Source organism: Gopherus flavomarginatus, chromosome 7 (genome assembly GCF_025201925.1).
Source record: "Gopherus flavomarginatus isolate rGopFla2 chromosome 7, rGopFla2.mat.asm, whole genome shotgun sequence".
NCBI lineage: Eukaryota > Metazoa > Chordata > Testudines > Testudinidae > Gopherus > Gopherus flavomarginatus.
Genome location: NC_066623.1, coordinates 91,730,793 through 91,743,233, shown reverse-complemented (window position 1 = coordinate 91,743,233; position 12,441 = coordinate 91,730,793). Strand labels below are relative to the sequence as shown.

General features: G+C 38.5%; 1 protein-coding gene across 9 annotated transcripts in view; it reads right to left on the bottom strand.

Moving 5' to 3' along the window:
- The window catches only part of USP33 (ubiquitin specific peptidase 33), a 92,001-nt gene that overhangs the window by 12,171 nt on the left and 67,389 nt on the right, over nucleotides 1–12,441 (bottom strand). For 8 of the 9 annotated variants that reach the window (XM_050961858.1, XM_050961861.1, XM_050961857.1 and 5 more), the window contains 5 exons: nucleotides 11,100–11,145; nucleotides 9,960–10,140; nucleotides 7,749–7,875; nucleotides 6,054–6,223; nucleotides 4,042–4,123 (listed from right to left, as the gene is read on the bottom strand). In XM_050961858.1, the coding sequence (XP_050817815.1) occupies nucleotides 4,042–4,123; nucleotides 6,054–6,223; nucleotides 7,749–7,875; nucleotides 9,960–10,140; nucleotides 11,100–11,145 (606 nt within the window). The remainder of the gene's footprint in view (nucleotides 1–4,041; nucleotides 4,124–6,053; nucleotides 6,224–7,748; nucleotides 7,876–9,959; nucleotides 10,141–11,099; nucleotides 11,146–12,441) is intronic. The other variant, XR_007775425.1, reaches the window with a different exon arrangement.

Here is a 12,441-nt window from a genome sequence, read left to right as displayed (position 1 = left end):
GGGGAAATAGGGGACAGGTGGGAGGAGGCAGTGGGGTGAGAAGAGGGGGTGGGGGGAATTTGGGACGTTCAGGGCTGAGGTGGTCATAGAAAGGGGTGACTTTCCCCAGTCCAGGGCTGCAGCTGCCAGGGAGAGATGGCCCTCCTTCCCAGTGTCAGCTCTGTGGCAGGGGAGAGACCTCCCCTCCTGCCCAGCCCCAGCTCGGGGGCTGCCGTGGTGGGGGAGAGAGGTCACATCCATCACATTAAAAAGGTAAGACTACTGATATTAAAATACAAGTTGTGTGCTTTTATTTGTAGAACAAAAAACTGTTTATTATTACATTTTTTTAATATAGAGCCTTTATCCAAACAGCTTTACAATAGTTAGCTAATGGTACACACAACATCTGGAACGACCATTAAGTGGTCTGCTGAGATCCTCAGCAATTTTCAAGTGGTTCATGGAAAAAAAAAGTTTAAGAACCACTGCTCTACGTGATTCCAACATCTAAACTTGGTTAACATCCACTGTTTTGTTCATAGAAGATTATTTTGGCACATGGCCCGCCAGAGGACAGTTTGTTTACCTGCTGCATCCGCAGGTTCAGCCGATTGTGGCTCCCACTGGCCATGGTTCACTGCTCCAGGCCAATGCAGGCGGCAGGAAGCGGCGGCCAGCACATCTCTCGGCCCACGCCACTTCCCGCAGCCCCCTTTGGCCTGGAGTGTAGTTTTTAAAATTAAATTAACGCTAAGTGGTTTTTCTGTTGTTTTTTTAAAACCAAAAATGCAAGCCAGTCCTTTGAAGCAATGGTAAAAGGCACTTTACAACAATGCCTTGTTTACTCAGATGTACAAATAAGCTCCAATCTAAAATCTGGCATGTAAGATCTTGATTCCGAAGATAATTTTATTTGAAACCTCTGAAGATAATAAGTTTGGTTGTTTAAGACTATTTAGATGATTATCACTCCATTTACAACAATTTAATTTGTGAAGATATTATCTTTCAAGATATAAAAATGTCATATTTTGTTTAAATTAAAATTGAGTTATTTCATTACAATAAGATACTGTACCCACTCAGATTTTTGTCTCTTATCACTCAAACTTCATAGATGCATTTAAATCAGTGAGAGTCTTGTTTTAGCTCATGGATCACATTTCAGATTTTGAACTACATTCTCTGCCTATATATATTTTCGACTGAACTAGGTGATATGCTGATTATACTGTTTATTAAAAATAAAAGGGAAATGCACCCACTAAGATCATTATTATTCTTCAGGAAATTTAGATTCATGAGAATACAACAACATGTACACTCAAAAGGACACCAACACTGGGAAGAGGATGAGAGAACAAATACTACATGACAAATGTTAGCTATGTTGCTTAAATTGGAAGGCACTTGGATACAGAGATGAGTGCAGCATAAGAACGAGAGCTGGTCAGTAATTTTCTGTCAATTATTTCCTGAGACAAAATGCAATTTCTGGAAAATTTCCATTTTGCACGGGAAAATTTTGATTTTCCCCCAAAATATTGATTTCTTGTTGGAAACATCAAAATGAAATATTTCATTTGGGAATGAGTAACCCAAAATGGGGTATTTAATTTTTTTCATTTCAACAAAACGTTAAAGAGTATTTGCCTATCATGGCACACAGTCTTACTAGATTTGTAATTATGGCCCCCCATTCTTGCCTCTGGACTGGGTTCCCTGGAGAACTGTAACTCCCATAAGACAATGCACTGATTTCCCTCTCACTGAGCTGCATGGTCATGGGTATCATATGACTCAGAGCATTATGGGAGATCTAGTCTAGCCAGGAATCTGGCCACATAGGGGAGAGTGGGATATCAGGCTCCCCAACTACAACTCCCCTAAGGCAATGCACCACAACGATAAAATGCAGGTTAACATTGAAGTTACTTGAAACAAAGCATTTCAGCACATCCCAACAACTCAAAACAAAGTATTCTGATTTGGAGAATGTTGAAATGATTTGTTTTGATCAAAATATTTTGACATTTCCATATACAAATTTTTCAGAATTTCTCTTCTGCTGATGAGATTGAAATTTCAATCTCATTTCAGAATGAAAACAAATGCTGAAATGTCAGAAATTTCCACAGACTGGAAATGCCAATTTCTGCTCAGCTCTAACTAGTACCTCCATAGAATAGAACTTGTTTACTCTCAGGTCTGCTCTGCATACAAGTTACACTGGTTTAACTAAAGCCAGGTCTACAACAGAAACTTTTGCAGGGATAGCAATTATAGTTAGAGGTGTGATTTTTTAAATTACATTTCTATACTGGACAACAGCCTTGTGTAGATGTAGTTATGCTGGCACAAATGTGCTTTGGTTGGTATTGCTTATTTTGCCGGTATAAACTGTCTCTATACTAGAAGGGTTTGCTGGTACAGATCTGGCCTAAAACTGTGATTTTAAACTGATTAGTTAAACCAGTGCAACTTGTACGTAGACAAGTCCTCTGAAAGCACTGGAGGCAGTTTGGTCCCAAACAGGATTAATTCTACCTTTACTTGGTTCCACAACAAAAATCTGAACAGTTTTTTAATGTAATTTTTGATGGGTGAAATTTAACTTCATTTGCAATAAGAATTTCAGTTTTCTTCAACTGAAGAAGCCTTTTAGATCAGCATGGAAAGACTGCCCCACCAAGCGGTAGTCATTAGGTGGACCATGGGCCAAATCCAGACTGTCAGATGCTTTTAATAGATCCCGAAAACATCTTTTTATCATTATTATTATTATTTATCTTTTTTCTCTGATGGCTGGACCTTGACTATACCTTGACCAGGAAATTTGGGCCTTGACAAAAAATAATTGACTACCACTGTAGAGAGAGAAGGCAGCAGGCACTCTCTGCCTAGCATGAAATGCTGACAAGACCTCTGATTTGCAGTAAGGATAAAAACAGACATGGGAAGGATATGTCTCAGAATATGGTATTTTCAAAAGATCTGGAAATTCCTTGTGTTTTTGAAGAGTAAAGTTCAGTTTCTTAATAGCTGTTATACTTTGGTCTAATTCTGGTTTTTGAACTTGGTGTGAGGGTGGTTAATGGCCTTAACTACTATTCATTAGTCAGTGGCAGAGGCAATAAGAACTATCAGGTCATATTTCCTCCCTGGCCTTCAATATGGAGGTAAAAGAGTAATTCCCGGTATCTCTGTAGGAACTCTAAAGAATTACTTGAGGAGTGAACCCTTCCTCTACTGGGAGGAGAATGATGAGTACGGAAATGGGTGTCTGTTGGAGTGGGGGATGGTGAGCAAGTTCTGCAGAAGCAGAGAGATACTGCTTGTATGGGTTAGATGTGATGAAAAAACAAGCTACACAAGGAAGTGGGAAGAAGCTGGGTGGTGGGGATATAGGAACACATTTCCATTTTTTGCTTGGGACTAGCTACAAATCATTATACCTCTGCCTGAGCTTTCATGTTCAGATACCTGGGATTTAAAAGATAAAAATTCTTGGAATGTGTAATGGGCAACAACGTCCTCACTGACCTCAATGGGGCTCCCATGAAGCTTTGTTTCTGTAAAAAGAATTGGGCCTTACAAGGGTCACTCCTTCAGGAGGCACACAAACTCACCCTGCTAGAGGAGTGCAGAGTAATTACAGAGAACCCTCTGAAGTAAATTATTTTGAAATAATTTTGACAGCTGACTGAGTCAAAAAAGACAAAACCAAGGGAACAAAAAGCTAGCTCTTTCTGTAGGTAGGAAGCTGTGATACATAGTTCCTTGAAAATACCTCTTGCAAAGCATGTTTTGCTGACATCCTTTATTATTTTGTAGAAGAATATATAATAGCATTTATTGGTATGATACCCCAGTTATTGGCAACACCATTTACTCAGGCTGTCTTGTACAAAGCAAATTTCATAAATCCGCACCTTGCACTCCCGGATACAAAGCTGAGAGAAGGAATTCTATTTTTAAACACTAACCCTAAGATTCGTGAACTCACGACTTAGCACAAATGCTGGCTCTCAAACCACAGCGCAGAGCAGTGTCAGTTACCTGCTATATAGGGTATCCCATATGTTCTGAGGTAGCATTACAACCAAGTCCTCTATAAAACCAGCTTTATGTGGAAGAACACCTATAAGAGAAGAAAAAGGTCTTGCTACATTTTTTTTTTTGGGGTGGCTATTCTACATAGTTATCTCTTTCCCTAACTCTAATGTTTTAAAGGTCTCTAAGTCATGAACCACCTTTTGACCAATTCAAACCAAAATATAAGATATAATATAGTAAATGTTGTTTTGTATGATCCGTCAAAGTACCAACTCAAGAGCAGTCTCTTAAAAGAGGCCCCACTGTCTTTAAGATGTGGCTGAACATTTTACCAGAAAAGCTGAAGGGAATCATACCAAAGATTTAATTCAGATATATCTGAAAGCAGAAATGGATTGATTGTAAAGGCTTCTTTTAAGAACGCTGGTTGTGAAATGTTTTTTAAAATGTAGGATTAAATTCTAATTTAAAATTGTTATTTAAAAGTTTCTGGATTACTCACATAAAAGCCATTGATTGTGACTTACCAAATTCTATTCCACTCATTACTCAGTAAAGCTCATTAGTTGTCTTCAGGCTTTCTAGATAGCATGAAGAGTCCACAAAGAGGCTATGGATAATGAAAATTCAGGAAGAAGGGGAACAGCAGAAAGGCTATGGGGATTATGGACAATGAAGTTTCATTTACTGTTGCTCCTACTACTGTCCAAACACTATGTACTATAAACAGCTATTGTACATACACAGCATCCAAGCCTCTCCCTGTGGGGAAAACTAGTGAGGATGATGCATCTGTGGATGTAAGGAACAGCAGGTCTTGAATGCTGGTCCACAGGACTCTGTGACACTAGGTAAGTTCCAACCTGCCACCTGTTGTCAGAAGAGGAGCCAAACTCTGATAGAAGACCCCAGCCCTGGAAACTGATTGGTGGACCAACAGGGGTCCCAATTGGTTCACAGCTCCTATTTAAACCCAGCATAGCAACAGGAAATTGTCCATACAACTGCTTTCACCCTACTTAGGGCTGCTTCCCCAGCAATACCTGTTCACACTGCTGATCTCCTGGTAACCTGACCCTGCCTGCCTTATGACACCTGACTCTTGACTTTGCTCTCTGGCCTGTGTCTGACTCTGACCTCTTGATATCTGACCCAGCCTGACTCCTGACCCCTGATCCAACCACTAGGTCACACCATTTATTTCCTAATCTTGACAGTGGCATTTGTAGCAGCCCTGAGCAATGAGAAGGTGGTGCTATAGATCCACTGGGTTCTCATAGGCTCAGGTTCTCCTACTGCACACATACAGTCTACAAATGACCACAGGCACAGTATTTTCTCTTTTGCACGTGGTTACATGGGAGAGGGTGCTGGATACTACATGGTGGTTGCTTAGAAAGTCAGAAGCCCAAATAAAGGTGACATTGCAAAACAGAGCTCTCACTAATGTCTAGCAGAGGAAGGACAATTTATAACTTGTGTACAAAACATGCAAGAAAGTTTTCTTGATCATTATTGTTTTCATGTTGGATACCCTGTTGTCCCCTGTCATATCTGGGTTCCTGGGATTGTTATCCTCATTGTGTAGTTGTGACAAGTATTTATGTTACAAGGTGTTAGTCCAAACAGTTATTAGGGGAATATAACTACATAATCAAATGTACAAAATGATGAAAAATCTATATAAATGTTTTGAAAAAATGCAGACCATATTAGGATGCTATGGAAAAACATGTACACCGAGGAAAAATTAGTATATACACTCTCTGTGGAATTACACTCTGTGGTCAGATCTTTACTGTAAAACACTTAAAGTAGGTCCCTAACCAGAAATGATGACAAGATAATAAATAACCTTGGCTTCTGGGTAACTGATAAGAGTAAAGAATAAGAAACTGATTACACACAAGTTCCAGTATTTTAAAAAATTCCCTGCTAGCCAGTGAAATAAGTCTTCATCCTCAAAGGCAGATGTTCTGTTTTACAGGTACTTTATAAAAGATTAGCAATCTCACCTCCATGTATACAGAGGAAATCATTATTTGAAATAGGTCCTGGCTCAGCAAAAGTCTTGAATTTATTCAGCCACTGTCGAGAAATATAGAACTGCAGGAGACTTGCTTCCATCACAGTCAACAGACTTGACACCCTCTGTCTCTCTCTTCGTGCTTCTTCGTTGCTCTTTCTATTATATAAATAAAAAAAAAAGCATTAAGCACAGGATGTATCCTTATGCGTGGTGCTGATTTACTCTGAACACTGGTTTGGAAACCAACTTTTTCCTTCACTGAATTTCTGGGTCATTACATTTAATACACCTAAAAACCCAATTAAAAATATCCCATTACTATATTATTAAATAATTTTAATTCAAGTAAAAACAACCAATAGAAAAGACATCCATTTAAATAAAGGATTTGAATTTTAAATGTGTACGACCAAGATATAAATATTTCACATGCTTGAGTTTATATTTTAATTTTGAAGTATTTGTTCACAACAAGCACACTGTTCTTTTTGACAATATGGTCTATTCCTAAAAGGAACACAGAAGCAGTCATTGTGAGTCAGACCAATGACCATATCTTGGCCAGCAGCCTGTATCTTGTGCTTCTGGCAAAGACAAAAATATTATCAGACTGTATCTACTCATCTGTGCAATTCTATTGTAACTTATATCTGCTAGACTCAGTATTCAACTTCCGGTAGCAAACACACATCCTTTGTTAATTTAAACTCGACGTCAGTATAAAGAATGTAACGCTTAAAAACGGAATACTTTAATAGTTGTAAAACAGTTAAAAGATGAGAGTCTAATTGCATGTACAGTTCCAAGTATAAAAGTGACAGAGACTGAAGATGGTAATAGCAGGTGTCTCCTTCACGCTGTCTGAGTTTCACGAAAAAACCAGGATACAGCAAAATAAGGACACAGTAAAACCCCTGTTGTTCCAGTTTCCAGCTGCTAAAGAGTTTCCTCAAATCCCTTTATAGCTCTAACAATATCAGTCTGTGTGCAGAATCCTCCCTGTATTCCTCATTTTTATTCAGAGGAGGCAATCTTAATTGCCAGTTTTAAGACTCTTCAAGTTCTAGTAATCTCACTGAGTTTTCATTATCTTAAATCTGCAGAATTAATGTTCTGATCCACCTCTGTGACTTTATTCTGAAGTTTTATAAGCATTTAAATGTTCAAGCAATTTCACTTCGTAACTGTTACATCAAAAAATAAACTGGTGGCAAAGCATTTTCACTAAATCAAAGCAAAACATCTCATGGTGGCATCTAGTGCTCCTTTCAATATCACATTAGAACAAGTCATCTTGAAGCCTTTCACTATGGTAGCTCTGCTGCATTACCGCCTTCTTCAGAAGAGCAGAGTCTCTTTTTTTCTTATACTGAAATTGCTATGCATTATTAATGTATCATCTGAGGGTTATTATAAAACAAAAGCATTTTTCAGCATAGTTGATTCTGTGTGACACATACTTGACATGAGTTCTATCTGAACTACAGGGTCTCTTGCCAATAGCTGAGTGTCTAACTGACCCAACTTCCCCTCCCCAATTCCAAATGTCTCACAAAATTTATTTAGCAACTTAATTTTAACAGCTGGGTGCCAAACAGCCAACAGCTCACAAGTGATTCATTTATTTGAACAAGATTTATTCTGACACTGACCTTTCTCCTCCTTTTATTCACTTTCTTACCTGTAAAAGAGAACATAAGCTTCTGCATTCTGTACAGTGGATTCTGGTACTTCTGTGACACTCTGATCATCAAATTCATACCACAGATTATTTAAATTGTTTCGGCAATAAGCTATATAATGTCCACCTAGAGTAAGAAGGTATTAAAGAGACTGTACAGTGAAATGTGCGGCTATGAACAATTTAGGTAACAAGTAAAGAATACAGAAAATTGTACATCTTTTCATCATATATGTTTAATGGTATTAATGAAAGGGACTTTACTATACAAATTTGGTTTAAGTTCCTTATAAATCTAAGATCAGCTTTTTGTTCCATTCCCACCAGCTAAAGGGAAAAAGCAGACATGGTTATGTTCTTTCAACATGTGCTCTGCTCTCCAAGTGATCTTTAGTTTGACTGATTTCTAAGCAATATGAATATTTTGCTCTGGGTCATGATGTCCAAAACAGTCCATTTAGTAAGTTATTTTAGTCAAAGCAACATCTCTGTCCAGATTTTCACAATCTCTAAAAGCATTCAGTGTACCTGCATGAAATAGGAACCATGTTCTACTGTTCAACATCTCAAGATTCCTAATTTGCATCTTGGATACTATTCACCTTTAGGCTCAAATTGTTTCTTAAAATATGGAGTGCCGATAGTTGTGATAATCATATATCTGCCCTTGATTTGAAAAGGAGGCAGTATTTAGTGAAGAATAAAATGAAACAATTTGACCTAAACAATAAGGTCCTTATCTTTGGTCCTTAACAGAATCTATTCTTGAACTATTCTGACTCCTATTTCTGACTGAATGCACCCTATTTTTTTCCTGGTGTCTGACTCCTGAGAACAACATGGAAAGTAACTATAACAGAGCCCCAGAGTTACAAACACCTTGGGAATGGATATTTTTGTTCAGAGTTACGAACACAGTACGTTTGTTCTTTCAAAAGTTTACAAATGAACATTGACTCAGTAAAGTTTAAAAGCCGTATTATGCAGAAGAAAAATGCTGCTTTCCTCTTTTTTAATAGTTTATGTTTAACATGGGGCTGTACTATATGTGTCTTTTTTTTATCTCTGCTGTGGCATGATTGTGTACAGTACTTCAAGTTCCAAATGAGATGTGCGGTTGACTGGTCAGTTCATAACTCTGGTATTCTAACTCTGAGGTTTTACTGTAGAAAGGAATGCTATATCTCCTTGATGGATTTGGGCATCATTAGGAAGCACATTACAACCAGAGCTCTTGGAGCTGTGTTAGATGCCAATACGTTTCAGAATAGAACTGAAAGCATTTACTGTTAAATCTGTGTCCTAGATGTTCGGGGCCTTGTTATGTGAGAAATTGCCTCTCTTCCCACACCATGTTGCCAGAGTTTATAACAGAGGCACTGGAATTCTTTCAGCCAAACAAGAAGGAACTATACCTCTACCTCGATATTACGCTGTCCTCAGGAGACAAAAAAATCTTACCGCTTTATAGGTGAAAGCGCACTATATCAAACTTGCTTTGATCCACTGGAGTGCACAGCCCCGCGCTCCCCCCACCCCCCCGGAGCATTGCTTTACCGCGTTATAGCCGAATTAGTGTGATATCAAGTCATGTTATATCGAGGTAGAGGTGTACTGGCAGAATATTCTCCACAACTGGAATTTGCAGTGCACTCCCCCTTGACAATGAGAGCAAAAATCAGCTAATTTTCTGTACATGCCAGAAAGTCCATTTTTTCAACACAGATCTTTGTGGACGGAGAAGCTTATTTTATTATTTACATTGTATTTGCTTGTGGTGTCACTAGCTGGGATAAGCAGTCCTTTATATTGCAACAAAATTAAAGTACACAGTACGAACAAATGTAGCAGACAACAACAGGATGGTTAACTAGAGAGGTTTTTGTAAGTACTTTTTTTTTTAGTCATAAGATTGGTTGATACATTCTTCTTTAAATTGTACAAAACTTCTAAATAACATTCCAAAATGTATGTCATAACTCACTTTAAAAAACAAATAATCAAACAGAACATGTACTAGCTGCTGGCTTCAATCAACAGTAAGATTAGTCAATTTTGGAATTAATATTACTACCACCATTGTCCATATTTACCTTTCAGACCAGTAAATCTTAACGGTACCCGTAATCCCACATCTACTTACATAAAATGAAGTATGCCATGAACATCTGTCACTATGTTTGCCTTCTGAAACAACAAACCTATACTTACTGCTGGCAGTTCCATGGTGGCAGATGACAGACAAGAGATCATATGTCACAATCTGAGCTGGACTGTCCTTAGCAACGAAAGGCTGAAGATCAAGTCCTTCCAGGGGAAAGGATACATGGGTACCAATTTTTGTGGAAAACATGAGCTCATGTCTGAATCTTTTGAGATGAATGCACAATATCTGTAAGAAGGATTGACAGACTTAATTGATGTGTAATTTTCTATTTAGAAACTATACCGCAGAGGCCCTTTAGATCGACTTACTGTGGTGTCTTCACCACGGTGAGTCGACTGCTGCTGCTCCTCCATCGACTCCACCTGCGCCTCTCGCGGTCGTGGAGTACAAGAGTCAACGGGATAGCGCTTGGGGATCGATTTATCACGTCTAGACTAGATGCGATAAATCCCCCTCCCGCTAGATCGATTGCTGCATGCTGACCGGCAGGTAGTCTAGAGACATACCCTTAGGGACTCCTATGGCCCCAGTACAAGCAGCTGGAATCAATTTCTTCTGCAGTTGGAGGCAGCTGATGGTAGCCTCAGGACTCTCCACATTTATTTTAAGTTAGCTGCATTTGGGATTTCCCCCAAAAAATCATCTTACTGATCCTGCAAAAATCCTAAGGCTAGCAATGAGCAGTTGCCAAAAGCTAATGCTTCAATGAAGGACAAAGCTCTTCCCCAACTGCATTTAACTATTTGTGCAAGGCTGTAACCAGGGTCAAATTTCTTCACAATTCTTGCAGTCACCAGCAGATGCTCTGAAGCATAAGATTTGATTACCTTTAGCATGCATAGCTACAAATGTAACAAGTCAGAAACGTTTCCAGCTCAGCTATAGTATTTAACTCTATGATCTCCAGCAGAAATGAATTCCATAGGATGGCTACAGGACTGTAGGAAAAAAACTTTTTTTTCTTCTAACTTTACTTTTCATTTTAACTGTTCATTTTCTTGTAAAGTACCTGACCAAATGTGACTAGATGCAAACTTTTTTTTTTTTTTTAGGAATGTAAGTATGCGGCTACATTTTAATTTTTTAACATTCAAGACACAATCTACTTTCTGTGCAACTCATTAACCTTGCCACATTCCCAATCATGCAGAAGAAACATTTTTAAAGGTGTGTGATTACAATACCTCAGGAAAGTTTTGCACTTTGCAGAATTTCACTCCATTTCTTAACCTAAGCAAAGATGAAAGACATCATTTAGTTCTATAAATGTTTCGCCTCCTCTGCCAACTCAGCAAAAACATGATGAAGTCTTAGAGTTGTGTGTTACATCAGTAAACCTGAAATATTCCTGAAATATTCCTGAAATGCAGACTAGACTTACTGTAGCCAAAGTGTATGAATAATGAAATCTTGAAGCAAAGAAAATCTGTTCCACTGAATAATTCAAAGCAGTAACTATGTATATGTCTACCAGTTCTATCTAGCCAATGGATTTTCTTGGTATGGGGGAAAAGATTTAGCATTTAAACTTTGTGAAAGCAAATTATGGCTGAATTGCAGTTTTTGCTAAATAAGTTCATTCTTCAAGAATTAACTGCAGCAGAGTATCAATAAATAATTAAAATGGAGTGCCAATATGCACTCCATTTCCACTGAAGGCTATGAACATTCTTCAAGGTCCTCTGTACTTTACTGACCCCATACTTTATTTACTTAAATTGTACTATGATGCCTGTACAAGAAAATAGTGTTATGTATAACAGCAACAACTGTTAAGAGTCTGACAGTGTTACGTTCCTTTATTTTGATAAAACATCATTAACAATTAAGGATTTATCTTACAGTAATACAAAGGGTTGCTGTACATTTAGATTAAATATTTCTTTACAATCCCTGTGATACTACACCCCAAGGGAGCGCCCTATAAACCCCATACTCTTCATTTGTATGTAACTGTGATACTGCATACAAAGCATGCCTTATAAGGTATCATGAGAAAGGTTATGATCTGCTGAAACCCACTGTTCCATCTAAATATATATATCTCATTAATGCATATGAAGTTATGAGAATTGTGTTGTATGATTTCCACTAAAATTTGCTGTGGGTTTGGGAAGCACCCAGATACTAGCGCCCCAAAGACAACCAGGGAGATAACCCAACACCTAGGCAGGTGCTGAACAACCATCAACAGCCTTTGTCCAGCAAGGGAGCTACAATGACTCACTTGCACAAGGCCACACCAGGGGAATTGATCAGCCTCACCTTGTGACTCAGCAATCCCCACTACACATGCCTGGACTTATGTTCTCCAAACACATGGACTAAAGGTATAAAACAGAACACAGGGGCCCCATGCTTTGCCTTTTCTCCTCCGCCCACCTATGCTGCAAGGAACAAGGATGCTGAGAAGACTGATCATTTCAACAGAGGAGACTGGCCCATTAAGGACTAAGATCCAATAGGGTGAGAACATTGGTTGATCTAAATACTGTCTAGTGTGATAAGGGTTAAGGTTTAGACTGC